General features: G+C 32.6%; 1 protein-coding gene across 1 annotated transcript; it reads left to right on the forward strand.

Moving 5' to 3' along the window:
- Positions 1 to 2,255: 2,255 nt before the first annotated feature.
- LOC109339371 (G-type lectin S-receptor-like serine/threonine-protein kinase At1g67520) lies at positions 2,256 to 17,235 on the forward strand. The gene is given in 8 exon segments (XM_019576796.1): positions 2,256 to 3,571; positions 15,340 to 15,447; positions 15,541 to 15,737; positions 15,819 to 16,029; positions 16,259 to 16,496; positions 16,592 to 16,742; positions 16,819 to 16,923; positions 16,925 to 17,235. Coding segments are annotated over 8 exon segments (2,397 nt in total). The 5' UTR covers positions 2,256 to 2,397; the 3' UTR covers positions 17,138 to 17,235.
- The last annotated feature ends 1,984 nt before the right edge of the window (positions 17,236 to 19,219 follow it).

Consider the following 19,219-nt stretch of genomic DNA (forward strand, 5'->3'; position numbering starts at 1 on the left):
ATTGTTGAAGTAGACAATGAAGGTTGCGGGTGAGGATTTTTAAGGAAGCTCTATGGTTCAGCTAGCTATGTATTGAAGAGGGCGATTGTGGTAAAATTTGGTTTAAATGTTCCATGATATCGAAAGACGTCCTAGAAATGAAAAGCTATGTAGTATGTTTCGTAAGATGGTGGTATGAGAATCGGCAATACAAGTTTGGAGAGCTAGGCTCTTGATAACATCGTCAAAGATACTTGGAAAAAAATTATGTTGAAGGGGAGTAGACTCTTATGTGGAGGAGTTTTAAAAGATAATTTGACATTGAACAAGATGAAGCAAGATATTCGCTAACGTGAACATTCTTACATAAATTTTCTAAAGAGTGAGATATTTCAATCAATATGAAATTTTTTAAGGATACTTAAAATATGTTATTATAAAAAGTTTCACATTGTCTAGATTGGAATGGGTGAGAAAACCCAATATTATATATTGAATTAAAGTCTCTGCCCCTGGTTATAATATACACTAATTGTAAGCATCAATTAGAAATATTGTGTTCCATGAACATTAAAACTCATGGGTCTGATAGAGGTTGTAATCCATATTTTTTAATAACATATTCGTAGTCGCTCAATGCTCTCATGGACGTATGCATAATTGACTGAACCCCTTAATAAATTCTCTTATCTTCATCTCTTTTGTTTATTTTACATATTTGATTGTTTGTAACAAACATTATTACTTCTGCTATAATAACATTGATAATACTTGGTTACGTGTCATGAACAATCCTTGTGACTTCAATTTGTTCGTGCTTGAAGCAGGGTAAATTACACCTGCCTTTGCATTCCACTTCACTGAATAATCATTTCATTAGCTGTTTATTTAGCTTTCACAAACTTTGCTATATTAGTATACAACTATACTAGAATTTATGACATGTCTACTTCAAGAGCAACTTTACAACTTAGTGAAGTTAAAGGAACTTAATATGAATTTAGTGTGTATGTTTTTTTTGGTTTCATCCTCAGACATCAAATTATCTTTATATTTCATTTGTTTTTGCCACAACAGAATATTATCCAATTGAAATAATTTAATTAAAATTTTGAAGAATAAAGAATTTTAATTCTTGTTCTATTCCACACTTTCCTTCTCACAACTCTTCCCTCACTCGTCAATGCTTAATATCCATTTCTAGAGATACAATCGCTTTTACGAAAATACTTATTCTTATCCTTTAATATTTTAAATCAAACTAGCCTGACACCATCAACACTTTCGGAAGAGATTTTGAGAAGAAAATATGCATAAAAGATGAATTAGGATTGATTTTATTAATATGGTTATGATAAAGGATATGGATATTGCTTTAGAATGTAGAAAATAAAATTCATTTACCTCGTGACAATTAATAATAAACCGATTCTATTTGGCTATGTTTGAGAGTTATAAGGGAAAGAGAAGATGATAGATTAAATGTCTAAGAACATGATTAAGGGATTGAGAAAGGAAGACAATCATTTACCTTGTTTGAGAATATAAAATTTAGATGAGCGAGAGTAAACTAATGATATTGAATAATATTTTTTTTATTTTTCTTTAAAAATATAATTAACCATTAGAAATTAACAACAATATATAGTTATACAATTTTACTAAAAATATTTATATATTTTGACATTTTGTCCGTAGAAAAACCTCAAATTGGGGAAACTGTAAAAATACATACATGTAGTGTTTTAGAGGACTTGAAAAAACCCTCCAAAACTTTCATCTATCTTTCATCCAACTCCCAAACAATGAGGAGACTTTCCAAAGTCATTCATTCCCATCCCTCTAAAACCATACTTTCAAACAAACCCTAATGGTATCTAATGGATCACCTGGTCTAATGGATAAGGTGCTTGCCTCTAGAGTAAGAAATTGTTGGTCCAAGTCTCATCATGATCAATTTTATAAAAAATTAGAGTATAAATATCATTAATGTTTTAAGTGAAACCAAGTCTTTTGAAAATATGAGTTCCCACGGTGAACTGGCGACCCAATATGTCCTAAACACTAAAGTTGTGTTGGCCAACTTTATAATAAAGAAATTCAATTATTAAAATTGCATGTGGTTCACAACTCTCAATGTTTTCTCGTCTTCAACAAAAAACACTAAAGTTGCTAAACATCAAATCCAAACAACCTTTACCTTAATGGGTAAGGCCACTGAGAAAGTAGTGGACGTGGTTGCCTTCTTTACTTCAATTATTATGAATGATAAATAACATTGATCTTTACCTATCAGTAAAAGTACTTCCGTAATTAAATGACACAGTATCATCTGATATATGGTGAGTATATATTCACTCCATGAGAGACAAGTAGTATAGTTAGACCCAGAACTCAAGTAACTGCATTATAGTCGTCATGGTTTGTTGCTGCAAATTAGGGACACCTTGTTTATTGCTTGTTTTCACATACATGTGGTTGTGGAGTAATTCTATCCATAATATTAAAGCGGGTGAACATGACAGTTTGAAGCTTGGTGGTACACTAAATGACACACACCAGCTATGTTCTGAAAATGGCAAATCTTGCATCCGATTTTTCCAACAAACTAATAGCACCACTTTCTTGGACATACTGATAAGAGATGACTTTGTCATTTGGACTGCAAATAGAAATCAACCTATTACAAATGGATCTGGCATTCTATCTTTGGACAACACTGGTGTCCTCAAGATTGAATCAGAAGATTGGAATCCAATAATCCTTTACTCTCCACCACCTCAATCTACCAACAACATAAGCACTGTGGCCACCTTATTGGATTCAGGCAACTTTGTGGTGCAACAACTTAACCCCAATGGATCCACCAAGAGAATATTGTGGCAAAGTTTTGATTATCCCACTGATAATTTGTTCCCTGGGATGAAGTTAGGTGTTAATCACAAAACAGGTCGTAGTTGGTCACTGGTTTCATGGGTGAGTCAAACACTGCCAACTTCTGGTAACTTCAAGCTTGAATGGGAACCAAAAGAAAGAGAATTGGTCATCACAAGAATAGGGAAAGTGCTTTGGAAAAGTGGGAAGCTAATAAAAAACAGGTTTGAACACATTCCAGAAGATTCCCAGCATAAATATAGCTACACCATAGTCTCAAATGAGGATGAAGATTACTTCACATTCACAACTTCAAATGAAGATCCTGTAACATGGACTATGTATCAAAATGGACAAGTGGTAAGTTCAGATGGAAAAGATATAGCAAAGGCAGATAAGTGTTATGGATATAACAATGATGGAGGCTGCCAAAAATGGGAGATACCCACATGCAGGGATTCTAGTGATGTATTTGAGAGTAAGACGGGTTACCTTAATTTTTCAAGTGATGTTACAAGACGTGAAAGAAATCGTAGTTATGGCATAGGTGATTGTCAGGCTATTTGTTGGAGCAACTGTACCTGTGCAGGATTCATGTCACTTGATGAGGATGATGAATCTGGGTGTATTTTCTTTTTGGGGAAATCATTGGAAGGTTTTATTTCTGTCAGTGTTGCCTTAAAGTTTAATATGATAGTGAAGAAACCACATCGTAGAGGTAATTTAATTAGTTTACTATCATTTCACAAATTCATGATTCATTTTTTTATAATTTTATCATTTAAGTTTACATAATACCAAAGGATTATTGTAATCTACTTGAATCAAGATCATACTTGACTAATTTAAAATCACCTTTTTAAATTTTTTTGCTATAGCTTTGTCATACTTGATAATGTTCTTTATGTGAATACTCTATGCAGGTACCAAAAAGTGGATATGGTTAAGTGTTGTAATAGCAACTGCCCTACTCATAATTTGCACATCTATCCTGTTCCTAGTAAAAATCAAAAGAAAACGTGTGGTTGAAGGTAGTTAGATACTTTAAAAACATTGCACCACACATTTATAGAGCATAATTATTTGATTTTCATATTTTTCTGTTAATGTTTTCGTATAAACAGATAAGAGAAAGAGGGAATTGGAGACTGAAATGCGAGGTGTAACTTCTGAGGGATCTACCGATATAAAAGATTTAGAAAATGAATTAAATAAAGGACATGATTTCAAAGTATTTAGCTATACATCAGTAAAGGAGGCTACGAACAATTTCTCATCGGAAAACAAGTTAGGACAAGGAGGATTTGGACCTGTTTATAAGGTGACTTGAAGTGAAACTATCGAACTAGTGCATTAGCTTGATTATTTTAGAGGATTAATGATTATTTATTGTGATGTCAGGGGATTCTCCCAACAGGGAGAGAAGTTGCTGTGAAAAGACTTTCAAAAACTTCTAGACAAGGAATTGTTGAATTTAAAAATGAATTAAAGCTCATATGTGAACTTCAGCACACGAATCTTGTCCAGTTAATTGGTTGTTGCATTTGTGAACAAGAGATGATACTCATTTATGAGTATATGTCAAATAAAAGCTTGGATTTCTTTTTATTCGGTAAGATAAGTAGGATTCTATTTAACTATACGCTAACTAATAAAATTATTCTTTTCATAACTACATAGTACTTGGACTTTTTGAAGCAAAGCATGTGCAAAGAACCATAATGCCTTTTAGCAACTTAAATTTTCAATAAGTATTAGCGTTGAATCAATGAGCCTAAATAAGGAACGAAAGTCATTTTTGTCATATTACTCTACAGTTATATATATTAGTGAATATTATGTTTTCATTGGGCAGATAGTACTAGAAGCAACTTGTTAAATTGGCCCAAGCGATTCAATATAATAGAAGGAATATCTCAAGGATTACTCTACCTTCATAAGTATTCAAGACTCAAAATTATTCATAGAGACTTGAAGGCTGGTAACATACTTCTTGATGAGAATATGAACCCCAAAATTTCAGACTTCGGCATGGCGAGAATGTTTACGCAACAGGAATCCAATGTGAATACAAACAGGATTGTTGGTACACAGTGAGTTTGATAAACTCGTTACTTGTTATATTAATATTCTCTATGAAGGTGAACACAAATTTATTTTGTGAGCTCATGATGGTTATTTCTTGCAGTGGTTACATGTCCCCAGAATATGCTATGGAAGGAATTTTGTCCACCAAGTCTGATGTCTATAGTTTTGGAGTATTGTTGCTTGAAATTGTTAGTGGAAGAAAAAATAATAGCTTCTATGATGTTGAACACCCTCTCAATCTAGTAGGACATGTATGTCAAATTAGTCTAGTTTATTTTTTCATATATCATTTCTTATGTCTAATTTGACTTAGATAATTCCTAACAGGCATGGGAGTTATGGAAAGCTGGTGCGTGTCTAAAGTTAATGGATCCATCATTAAATGGCATGTTTGATCCCGATGAAGTACAAAGATGCATTCATATTGGTCTCTTATGTGTAGAACATTATGCAAAAGATCGACCAAATATGTCTGATATTATATCAATGTTAACAAACAAAAGTGTTGCTATTACATTGCCTACAAGACCAGCATTCTACATTGGAAGAAAAACATTTGAGGGGGAAATATATTCTAAATCTACAGAGTCCAATATTGATTCTACAAAGGAAACTTCGAATTTCAGTGAAGTAGAACCAAGGTAAATATGATGTTTACTGAAACATTATTGATCGTGCATGTGTGATTAATTTCTTGGATGTTAACTTGTAAGAAAATACTTCCTATTCAACTTATTATGTTCTGCTTGCCAAATGATATAAAATTCTATATCATTAGAGTTGACTTGAAAAATACTATCAATATGATTCATATGTTTATTTTAAAGGGGGAATGCAATTTAGCACCTTGATGTTCTAGTCATGACACATGTACAACTTAGTCCCTATTGTTTAAAAAAGTTCATTAAAAAACACAAGACAATGCTTCTCCCTCCCTTTCATGTGTTCTTCAATGTTTTTTCCTAGCACACATCTCTGCTCCCATAACCATGAGATCATCGTCCAGATTGCCACAACATCACCTCCACAACAAATTATGTTAGTCCTCTTTCAGATACCAGCACAAGTGATTTCAAATGCTCGTGTAAACATCTCAATAGCTTGACCACGAAGAAGCTATTACAAAGTATTAATTTTCTCAAAATGTATGAAATGAAACAATTCAAATGAAATATGTGATTAATGTTACTAGTAAGTTGAGAAATGATCAACCACATATAAAATGTACCCTGCCTTTTCTTTTATCTTGTCAAGGGTCAGATACAAAATGTTGAGGGTAAACAAATTATTGCACCAAAAACACTAATACCATCAAATATTTATAGTTTTCAGTCACTATAAAATTATAAAGGATAGCATTCCCCTTGAAGTAGAAGAAGAGGTCATTATCATTATCTTAGCATTTAGGATGACACATATCAAAAATTATCACCGTGCACGTGTCAGAGCTTGAGAGAGGATGATACATATCAAAAAAACAATTCATCCTCACAATTTAAAGTTCATGAAAAGGAGCGAAACAATGATTTGCGAGTGTAAAGGCGATAACTCTTATCCTGAGAACTCTCCATAAATTAGATTTCAATCCTTTTTAATACTTTGATAATTATTCTTGTTAATTACTCAATCGTTCTAAATTCAATTTTATTTCCTTATTTGAGTTAAGTATAAATTAGTTGTTATAATTAAAGGAATTTTTCAGTCCACGTGGGATCGATATTTTATTACTTGACGATATAATCGTGCACTTGGGATTTGCCCTATCAAGTTTTTGGCGCTCTGTCGGGGACTGTATCAAAATTTCTTTAACTCTCAATTAATTCATTACTTTACTCTAGTGTATTACGCGTTTTCTTTTTTCTTGGTACCTTTGCAGGTTTCCTATTTGGTTTATGCAAAGCTCAAATTACTACTCAGAGCTAGAAATGACTTTTCATAAATAAAAAAGACAACAAAGAGAAAGAGCGAGAGAAAGACGTGCATGTGTACAAACAAGGACTGAACGAGATGAAAAATCACTTCACGACTATGCAGCCCCTAATGCTCGTAGTTGACGTCCTAGAATAATCTACCCAGTTATTGACGCATAGAACTTTTCTTTTCCATATGCTTTGATCCAAATGGTGATGCAAAACCAATTTAGAGGAGGAGCTCATGAAGATCTGAATCCCATATTGATCAGTTCTTGGAATTCTGAGAGATAATAAGGATTCATGGGGCTTCTAAAAATGTCATTCGTCTCTGCATGTTTCCATATTCCCTTAGAGACAGAGCTAAGACGTGGCTAAGGAATCAAAATGCTGAAATTCAAGCAACATGATGAACTTTGGAGAAAGCATTTCTCAACAAATATTTTCCTCCTTCCAAAACTGTGCACTATAGGCACCTCATCTAGAACTTCAGTCAAAAGGATGGGAAGTCAATTGCTGAAGTTTGGGAAAGATTAAATGAGTTGACTGAGCTTGTCCTCATCATGGTATTCTACCTTGGATGTTGGTTCAGAACTTCTACAGTAGGCTATATTTTCCATCACAACAATTGTTGGATTCTTCAGCAGGTGGTGCCTTTATGTGCAAAGGAATTGATGATGCTTCAAAGATCATAGAGAATGCAGTTTCCAATCATCACCAATGGGCAAATGAGAGGAGACACCATCCCAGAAGAGACTCTGGTGCATAATATTCAGGCAATGAAATGAAGAAGGTAATTTCCACACCGGAGAACCTTTCTCAAAGATTCGGAAAGCTGAAAAAATATCATGCTAATGCTATTAGGTCTACTATAACATGTGAGGGGTGTAGAGCAAAAGGGCATGAGTGGTCTGAATGGAAATTTTTTACTGAACCTGTATATGGAGTTTGGGCCAATGAATAACTTGAATCATGCAATTACTATGACTATAAGGAGAAGAGTGGGAATCAATTTAACCCACCATACAAGTAGAATAATCCCTATCTTTCCTAGAGGAGTAACAACACTCTAAATCATCAACAACAGGATGATCAAGGTAATAGGAAACCTCCAACATGGTTTCCACAGATACAATCTTCTCCTATTGATCTCACTCTTATAACAATAATGGAAGGTCGGGAAAAGTTACTTGCTAACCTTAATAAATTTTAAGAGGATCAAATCACAATTAATAAAAATGTTGTAAATATGTTAAATGATTTGAATTATAAGATAGAAAACCCGACCATCCATGGAAAAATATTAGAAACACAAATTGCCCAACATGCTAGCAAATTAAATAGGCAAATCGGGATGTTTCCTGGGTAGCTAAATAAAAAACCAAATAATGAACATTGTAAGACTATCTGATTAAGGAGTGGGAAAGAACTCAATGATGTATTTCGAACTGAGAATGATGCAAAGTGGAAGAGAAACATATTGAGACACAACTCCTTGAATATGAACAAAATTATGAAAATGTGTCTAAGTATGTAGCTCCACCACCATATGTGCCACCAATTCCTTTTCCCCAGAGTTTTCAAAGGCAAAGTTAGAAAATAAATGTGGGAAATTCTTAGATATCCTTAAGAAATTATATTTTGAATAACCCTTCACTGAGGCACTACAAGAGATGCTTGCGTACATGAAATTTCTTAAGGATATTCTATCTAAAAAGAGAAGACGAAAGGATTATGAAACAATTGCTTTAACTGAGGAGTGTAGTGCTTTAATTCAAAATAAATTACCTCCAAAACTAAAAGATCCTGGTAGTTTCTCTATTCGTTGCTTAATTGGTAATACTAATTTTGACTGTACTTTATCTGACTTGGGGGCAAGTGTGAGCCTCATGCCCTTATCGGTATGTAAAAAATTGGACATGGGTGAACTAAAACCCACAACTATATCACTTCAATTAGCGGATAGGTTAGCCAAATTTCCTATAGGCATCTTGGAGGATGTTCCTATCAAAGTTGGGAAATTTTTCATTCCAACGGATTTTGTAATACTAGAGATGGAAGAAGATGCACAAATTCCAATCATACTAGGTAGACCATTTTTGGCTACATCTGGTGTTATAATTGATGTTAAAAATGAAAAAATTACCCTAAGCATAAGGGGTGAAAAAGTTGAATTTGATATTGCTAAATCTATTAAACAACCTTCTCTTGAGGACTCATGTTGCAGGGTTGATATGCTGAACCAAGTAGTGAAAAAGGAAGTGCCTAAAGTAAAATGTGAGAATCTCTTGGAGAGAAGCATGCTAGAAGGTGACACTTCAAATTTTGATGAGGAAGTGGTCGAGGGTATTCATTATATAAATGCAAGCTTAACACTACCTTACAACCTGCATGAAGAGAGCTTGAGGATCACACCTAAATCTGATAATTAGGAGAAAGGGAAAGCACCTAAAACGAAAGTAAAAACACTCCATCCACCATCGGGTATGAGTTCATGGGATCCTGCGTGATGCGCATGGATCAACCATCAAGCTAATGACATTAAACGAGCACTCTGTGGGAGGCAACCGCGCTGGAGATACATTTTTTTTAATTTATTAATTTTAGTGTTTTAGTGTCGGCTTTAGTGCCTCCCTGAGTTTGGAGCCTTTGTAAGGAGATCTATATAGTGTCGGCCACAAAAAAACCATAAACTCTAAAAAAATAAAAAATAATAATAATAAATAATTACATGGAAAAGTGCTAACACGATAATGCCTATAGGTGACTCATTCAAATAGGATATTTGCATTTAGTTCATCTGCGACATATTGGCCATTTGGGATTGTTTTATCTTATTTTGCAAGTACTTCCACTACACCCAATGAAGTTAACCACTTATAATTGACACATGAGTTAAGGACACTTCCTACCTAACCTGTGAGTTTTCTTTTTCTTTATCTTATTGTTCAGATTTTTACATTGGGGATAATGTAAATTTCTAAGCTTGAGGAAGTTTTGCATTTAGATAGTTCATTCATGTCATGTACAGTCATGTATACCATATTTTAAATTTTTTAGGTTGAATATTCATATTATCATATGTTTCATATTTCATCTATCATTTGCTTTGTTCTATGTCTTATCTGTTTGCTTTAAATGAAAAAGTATGCATGAATAATGAGTATTGATTTGTAACCTCATTGAAGAAAAAAAAAACTTTTGATAAAATAATAACATGAAATACATTAGATTTGACAATTGTGAATTAAATTTGGTTAAATAAATGTCTTTGTTTTATTACTTTTGTTGAATGAACCAAATGTGAAAAACGTGGGCCAAATATAATAAGGGTTCTGATCTGAATTGACAATTGCATAAAAACCCTTCTTCTTTCATGAGTGCATAATTTTCTATGATTGTACATTCTAGAACTTGATTTGTGAATGTTTCAAGATTGAAGTTTGTCTGTATGCATTCAAATGATAGAGGCAATTATGACTTTTTCTTTTGACCTTCAACCGCTTACTATAAACATTAAAATCTCATTAGTTGCCCACTTTTGAGCCTGAACTTTAATGATTTTTCATAGCTACTCAAATGAGGATTTGAGGTAATTTATGATGTTTGGTTGAAGCAATGAGAAAGATAAAAAGTTCATGTGTGATGAAAGAATCCATAAAAATGTGAAGAAGAAAACAAGTAAATTAATTTCATCCATTCTCTTTTAGAAAATCTAAAAAAAATATAAAGTATACCAAAAAAGAAGGGACTGGAAAAAAGGTGTGTTGTAAGGAGAAATGTTAATTGAAAAAGATCATATGATAAAGTAAAGTCTATTAAGAGAATCTCAATGCTTCAATCAAATGTCTAAAATGTTTAAGTATTTTGAGAAACATTTGTAAGCCTTTTGAATTACCTTTTCTTTAACTATCCCACCTTAAATCATTCATCTTGGCCACATTACAGCCATTTAAAGACCTCTTGATTTTTGCATGCATTCAAATACAGTCAGTGGCAATTTGATCTATAATCAAGCCTATGGTAATTTACTTTCTCAAATTTTTTTGAGCAAAACACTATGACCTTTATACAGATGAGAGTGATGAGAGAAGAGTGACCCTAATTCATGCAGTTGTTATGACTCAATGACTTAACTTGAATTAAATTTATTTATGATTGTCTTTTCTTGATGTCTGGATTGTTTCAAAACTAACATGAGATTGCTTGTTATTTTGGGTCATGGTTTCTATATCATCATTCATACATGATTGTGAAATTTAGACATAATACTTGCTTGGGGACAAGGAAGAGATAAGCTTGAGGGAATTTGATGAATGTGAAATTATGCTACATTTACATTGCATTTTAGTACATAATTATGACTTTAGAATTGTTTTTAGCTTTTATTGCTCTTTGTTCGGGTTGAACGAGTGTTTTTGGCTATGTTGTGCAGTTTGGATGGATTAAAACCAAAAAGAGTAGAGATTGAGTGCAAGAAGATGAAATTCAGTGTTGAGGCTATGCGAAGACCCATTGAAATGCCAAAAGAAATCATAGATGTTATATTATATTCCTATTTTTTTAGATTTGTTTTATTGGGTTTAGCCCAATATTTTGTAATTAGAATAAATAAGGGTTCTCCCTCAATGATGAAACACTTTACACTTTACATTACAATTCTCTAATTTAGAATTTAGTATTCTCTTCTACATCATGAGTGAATAATTCCATTTGTTTCTAGGATTGGGGCTATGACCTTTTTACATTCAATAAACATTTGTTCTTACTTCTATTTCATTGAGTGTTGTGATTTGAAACATTAAATTGGGTTTTATTCGTGTGAGTTGTCTGGTCAACAAATTATACCTCTTAGATACATTGGGGAAGAACCGAGAGGTGAACCCAACATTCCGATCATTCAGTTATTCAAACTAGAATCCTAATTCACGAGAGTAGTATTAGGATTCTCGGTTTCTGGAATTTACCGTGAGTTGCTATGAAACTTTTGGATAGAAAGATCCAAGTAAATGATTTGATTGATAACTATACCACGAGAGTAGATGCAACTTCAATTGAGTACACGAGTCAGAACTCGAGAGAGGATGACACATATCAAAGAGTAATCTACCCTCATACTTAAAGTTCATGAAAAAGAGCAAAACAAAGATTTGCGAGTGTAAAAGTGATAACCTGTATCCTGAGAACTCTCCCTAAATTAGATTTCAATCATTTTTAATACTTTCATAATTATTCTTGTTAATTTCTTAATCGTTCTAAATTCAATTTTATTTCCTTATTTAAGTTAAGTATAAATTAATTAATATAATTAAAGGAATTTTTCAGTCCTCGTGAAATCGATATTTTATTACTTGATAATATAATCGTGCACTTGCGATTTGCCCTATCACTAGGCAATTCGTCAACCATATAGTAAGCATTAAGCATCACAATAGTAATTCATGAAAAGTAAACTTCAATTTGTTCATATCAAATTCCAAATATTACATCAATGAATAATATAACCAATCACATGAAGAAAGTAACCTAGCTAAGCATTTTCATACATAACAAGGTAAAGAGCAATTCAAAAAATCATGAGTCATGGAGGAGTGTAGGTTTCCCTATGAACATACAACAATCTAAACGCTCATACTCTCTCACTTTTGTATCATATTTCCAACTCATAAATCTAAACACTAGGAAAATTAGAAATCATCTTAAGAACTATCCCAAAACTCGTTCGTAACTTCCTAGCTACTTGAATATGGGATTCAATCCATCATTTTTGATATCTTGGATCTATTTTTATGTTTCTGCGTTTTGGTCCCTACGCTAGGTGCAGATCAGCTGACTTGTGGCATTTGCATGCTTTATGTCATTTGGCATCATTCGTTGTCATTTTTCAGTCCCGAAACATCATGGAAACTCAAATAATAGGATTAGTGCAATTTATCATCAAAATTCCAATTATGACTATATAAAGTGAGCATTTATAGTTAAAATGTGTTCAATTATCCTTATGAATTAAGGTAATTTTCACACCTAGCAGCAACAACATTAATAATGCTTGCTTCATTGTCATGACAAGTCCTTGTGACTTCAATTTGTTCGTGGTTCAAGGAGGGTAAATTACATCTGCATTTGCATTCCAATTCGCTAAATAACCATTTCATCAATTGTTTCTTTAGCTTTCACAAACTTTGCTATACTGTGTATACAACTATACTAGAATTTATGACATGTCTACTTCAAGAACAACTTTACAACTTAATGAAGTTAAAGGAACTCAATATGAATTTAGTGTGTATGTTTCTTTTGGGTTTCATCCTCACACATCAAATTATCTTTATATTTCATTTGTTTTTGCCACAACAGAATATTATCCAATTGAAATAATTTAATTAAAATTTAGAAGAAAAAGAATTTTAATTCTTGTTCTATTCCACACTTATCACAACTCTTCCCTCAATTGTCAATGCTTAAATCCATTTGTAGAGATACATTTGCTTTTACTAAAATACTTATTCTTATCCTTTAATAATTTAAATCAAACTAGCCCGACACCATCAAAACTTTGGGAAGAGATTTTGAGAGGAAAATATGCATAGAAGAGGAATTAGGATTGATTTTATTAATATTGTTATCATAAAGGATATGGATATTGTTTTAGATTTTAGAAAATAACATTCATTTACCTCATGACAATTAATATGTAAACCGAGTCTTTTGAAAATATGAGTTCCCATCGTGGTGAACTGGTGACCCAGTAGGTCCTAAACACTAAGGTTGTGTTGGCAACTTTATAATAAAGAGATTCAATTATTAAAACTACATGTGGTTCACAACTCTCAATGTTTTCTCGTCTTCAACAAAAAACACTAAAGTTGCTAAACATCAAATACAAACAACCTTTACCTTAATGGGTAAGGCCACTGGGAAAGTAGTGAACAAGGTTGCCTTGTTTACTTCAATTATTATGAATGATAAAGAACGTTGAACTTTACCTATCACTTCCCATAATTAAATGACACGATATCATTTGATATATGGTGAGTATGTATTCACTCCATGAGAGACAAGTAGTATAGCTAGACCCAAAACTCAAATAAGTGCATTATAGTCATCATGGTTTGTTGCTGCAAATTAGCAAGACCGTGTTTATTGCTTGTTTTCAGATACTTATGGTTGTGGAGTAGCTGCATCCACAATGTTAAAGCTAGAGAAGATGACAGTTTGAAGCCTGGCGATACACTGAATGGCACACAACAGCTATGTTCTGAAAATCACAATTATTGCATCCGATTTTACCATCAAACTACTAGCTCCAGTTACTTGGACATAATGACAAAAGGTAACTTTGTCATTTGGACTGCAAATAGAAATCAACCTATTACAAATGGATCTGGCATTCTATCTTTGGACAAGTCTGGTGTACTCAAGATTGAATCACAAATTTGGAAGCCAATAATCCTTTACTCTCCACCACCTCAATTTACCAACAACATAAGTATTGTGGCTACCTTATTGGATTCAAGCAACTTTGTGGTGCAACAAGTTAACCCCAATGGCTCCACCAAGAGAGTGTTGTGGCAAAGTTTTGATTATCCAACTGATACTTTATTCCCTGGGATGAAGTTAGGTGTTAATCACAAAACAGGTCATAATTGGTCACTAGTTTCATGGGTGAGTAAAAATTTGCCATCTTCTGGTAACTTCAAGCTTGAATGGGAACCAAAAGAAGGAGAATTGGTCATCACAAGAATAGGGAAAGTGCTTTGGAAAAGTGGGAAACTAATAAAAAATAGGTTTGAGCACATTGCAGAAGATTCCCAACATAAATATAACTACACTATAGTCTCAAATGAAGATGAAGATTACTTCACATTCACAACTTCAAATGAAGAACCACTAACATGGACTTTGTTTGAAACTGGACAAGTGATAAGTTCAGATGGAAAAGATATAGCAAAGGCAGATAAGTGTTATGGATATAACAATGATGGAGGATGCCAAAAATGGGAGATACCCTCATGCAGGGATACTAGTGATGTATTTGAGAGTAGGACAGGTTACCTTAACTTTTCAAGTGATGTTACAAGTTATGAAACAAATAGTAGTTATGGCATAGGTGATTGTCAGGCTATTTGTTGGAGCAACTGTACATGTGTTGGATTCACTTCACTTGACGAGGATGATGAAACTGGATGTATTTTCTTTTTGGGTAAATCATTGGAAGGTGTTATTTCAGTCAGTGTTGGCGAAAAGTTTCATATGATAGTAAAGAAACCACATCATAGAGGTAATCTAATTAGTCTACTATTATTTCACAAATTCATGTTGCATCTTTTTATTCTCTCTATCATTTAAGTTTTATATAATACCAAAAGATTATTGTAATCTACTTGAATCATAGATTGTACTTAACTAATTTAAAATCACCTTTTAAAAAATTTTGTTGTAGTTTTGTCATACTTTATAATATTCCTTATGTGAATACTTTATCCAGGTACCAAAAAGTGGATATGGTTAAGTGTTGTAATAGCAACTTCCCTACTCATAGTCTGCACTTCAACTCTGTTCATAGTCAAAAATAGAAGAAAATGTATGGTTGAAGGTAGTTAGATACTTCAAAAATATTGCACTACACACTTAAAGAGCATAATCATTTGATTCTCAAATTTTTCTATTAATGTTTTCGTATAAACAGATAAGAGAAGGGGAAAAGTGGAAACTGAAATGCATGATATAACTTCAGAGGGATCTATTGATATGAAAGATTTAGAAGATGAATTAAACAAAGGACATGATTTCAAAGTATTTAGCTATGCATCAGTAATGGAGGCTACAGACAATTTCTCATCGGAAAATAAGTTAGGACAGGGAGGCTTTGGGCCTGTTTATAAGGTGACTTGTAGTGAAACTATTGAAAAACTGCATTAGCTAGATTATTTTTAGAGGATTATTGATTATTTATTGTGACCACAGGGGATTCTGCCAACAGGGAGAGAAGTTGCTGTGAAAAGACTTTCAAAAACTTCAGGACAAGGAGTTGTTGAATTTAAAAATGAATTAAAGCTCATATGTGAACTTCAACATATGAATCTTGTACAATTAATTGGTTGTTGTATATGCGAACATGAGAGGATACTGATTTATGAGTATATGTCAAATAAAAGCTTGGATTTCTTTTTATTCGGTAAGATAAGTTGGAGTTTGTTTAGCTTGACGCTAACTAATAAAATTATTCTTTTCATAACTCCCTGCTGCTTGGACTTTTAAAAGTAAACCGAGAAATGTGTAGAGAATCATAATGCCTTTCAACAACTTAAATTTTCAATAAGTATTAGCATTGAACCAGTAAGTCATTTTTGTCATATTAGTGTACAGTTATATATATTAATGAATATTATGTTTTTATTGGGCAGATAGTACTAGAAGCAAGTTATTAAATTGGTCCAAGCGATTCAACATAATAGAAGGAATATCTCAAGGATTACTCTATCTTCATAAGTACTCGAGAGTCAAAATCATTCATAGAGACTTGAAGGCCGGTAACATTCTTCTTGATGAGAATATGAACCCCAAAATTTCAGACTTCGGCATGGCGAGAATGTTTACGCTGCAGGAATCCACCGTGAATACAAACAGAATTGTTGGTACATAGTGAGTTTGATAAAGTCGTTACTTGTTATATAAATGTTCTTTGTGAAGCCGAAAACAATTTTATTTTGTGAGCTCATGGTGATTACTTCTTGCAGTGGTTACATGTCTCCGGAATATGTCATGGAAGGAGTTTTTTCTACAAAGTCTGATATCTATAGTTTTGGAGTGTTGTTGCTTGAAATTGTTAGTGGAAGAAAAAACAATAGCTTCTATGATGTTGAGCACCCTCTCAATCTAGTAGGACATGTATGTCAAAGTAGTCTAATTTATTTGTTCATATATCATTCCTTCTGTCTAATTTGACTCAGATAATTCCTAACAGGCATGGGAGTTATGGAAAGATGGTGTGTGTCTAAAGTTAATGGATCCATCATTAAATGGTATGTTTGATCCTGATGAAGCACAAAGATGCATTCATGTTGGTCTCCTTATGCGTAGAACATTATGCAAAAGATCGACCTGATATGTCTGACATTATATCAATGTTAACCAACAAAAGTGTTGCAATTACCATGCCTACAAGACCAGCATTCTACTTTGGAAGAAAAATATTTGAGGGGGAAACATATTCTAAATCTATAGAGTCCAATACTGATTCTACAAAGGAAATTTCTACTTCTGCTGAAGTAGAACAAAGGTAAATATGATGTTTATTGAAACATTCTTCATAATGCAAATGTGATTGATTTCTTGAGTGTTAACTTGTAGGAAAATACTTCATATTAAACTTATTATGTTCTCTAAATTCGGAAATGGAAAATGATATAAGATTCTATTATTAGAGTTGACTTTAAAAGAACTTTCAATATGATTCATATCTTTGTTATTTTGAGACTTCTACCTTAGTTCATTTACATCATATGTTTAGTTTAAGTGGGGAATGCAATTTAGCACCTTAATCTTTTAGTAATGATACATGTACAACTTAGTCCCTAATAATATTTTAAAAAGTTCATTAAAAAACACAAGACAATCCTCTTTCAGTTACCAGAATACACATTGAGATGCTCAGTGTAAACATCTCAATAGCTTGACACTGAAGAAGCTATTACAAAGTATTAATTTTTTCAAAATTTATGAAATGGAATATGTCATTAATGTCACTAGTAAGTTGAGAAGTAATCAACATATAAAATGTACCCTTTCTTTTCTTTTATCTTGTCAAGGGTCATGTACTAAATGTTGAGTATAAACAAATTCTTGCACTAGAAACACTAATGCCATTAAATATTTACAGTTTATAGTCACTATAAAATTATAAAGGATAGCATTCTCCTAGAAGTAGTAAAAGAGTTCATTATCATTCTTTTAGCATTTAGGATAGAAATATTTGATAGCCATCAACTAAAGTCACGCCTATATGTAAGATCAATACTATAACCAAATAGAGACCATATATACATACTACAATCTTGTAAAACAAATAAAATGGAGTAGCCATTAAAAGTTTCACAAAACTGACAAAAAAACTGAATTGAATACAATCTATGTTGCCATAAATGTCTTGTCTCTTTAATCTATGTCATATATTTTGTATATACTATATACAAATTATGTTTATGAGAAAGATTGTGATTGTGTGAATTACAAGCGGAAAAGACCCATTCAAGGGTGATCCAGGATTTGCAGCATTATCTTTGGAACAATCTGGTGCAATGAACATTGAATATAAGGTAGGATAATGAAGGGAAAACAACAACATTGCACTCTTTTTCTATCAAGCAAATTACTTCACCCAAGCAGTTACACAATGATCTCAACAAAACAAAACAAAGTGATACAACATTGTACTTAGTTTAGATTCAAAGATGGTGATTGTTATTGTGTATAGATTTCTGATAGCTAACTCTATTTATGTGGACTGTGTTACTTGCCTTTTATGCATAACTAACATAGCTGTTTCATATCCGAAAGTAACATGCCATTCATTAATTTAGTCATTCTTCATTTCATAAATTGTTGAGGTCTAATGTAGCTAGAGAGTAAATGAAAAAAACTAACAAAATCTTGGGTACAAATCATTTAAGGTTAAGATTGAGGCCAACTTAATTTGTTCTTCTCTCGAACATATGATGTAGAAAGAGGAATCAGTAAAGGATACATGTGTGCATTCATCCCACAAGAATCATGTGAAGAAATGAAGGCTATGGCACAAAACAAAAGTGAACAAAAACATCATTCAACTCTTAATTTCACTAGTTAGGATTTCTGGATTAGGTAGATAGATAGAACAATATCATTATAGTTCATCATAAATCTGAATATTATAATGTTCTATCATAAATATATACATATCTAAATCTTTTTGAATTTTTGTCTATGGTTTTTTTTAATAGATATATGTCTCTATAAAATGGACTAACTTCCATTTGATCTATTTGTTAAGACTTTTAGTTTTCTCATTCACACATGTCCAAACCACGCATGATATCTTCATATTTTCTTTTAATAGGAGCTACCTCAATTTCTGCATGATACATAGTGTTCATTTATCCAATGTAACATCCTCTTCTATATTATAGAGTTTATTTTCACGTAGGCATTTTACCATCCAAATTCATTTCATAAGACATTGTGGATTTTATAATTATGTGATATAATTTTCCCTTAAACTTGAGTAAAACATTTTTATCATATACAATATTTGATACACTTCACCCTTCCTCAACTTCTCTTTCTCAACTTCTCTTTGATGTTGTTTAATTGACACAAGATACTTAAAT

Source organism: Lupinus angustifolius, unplaced genomic scaffold, assembly GCF_001865875.1.
Source record: "Lupinus angustifolius cultivar Tanjil unplaced genomic scaffold, LupAngTanjil_v1.0 Scaffold_74_11, whole genome shotgun sequence".
NCBI lineage: Eukaryota > Viridiplantae > Streptophyta > Magnoliopsida > Fabales > Fabaceae > Lupinus > Lupinus angustifolius.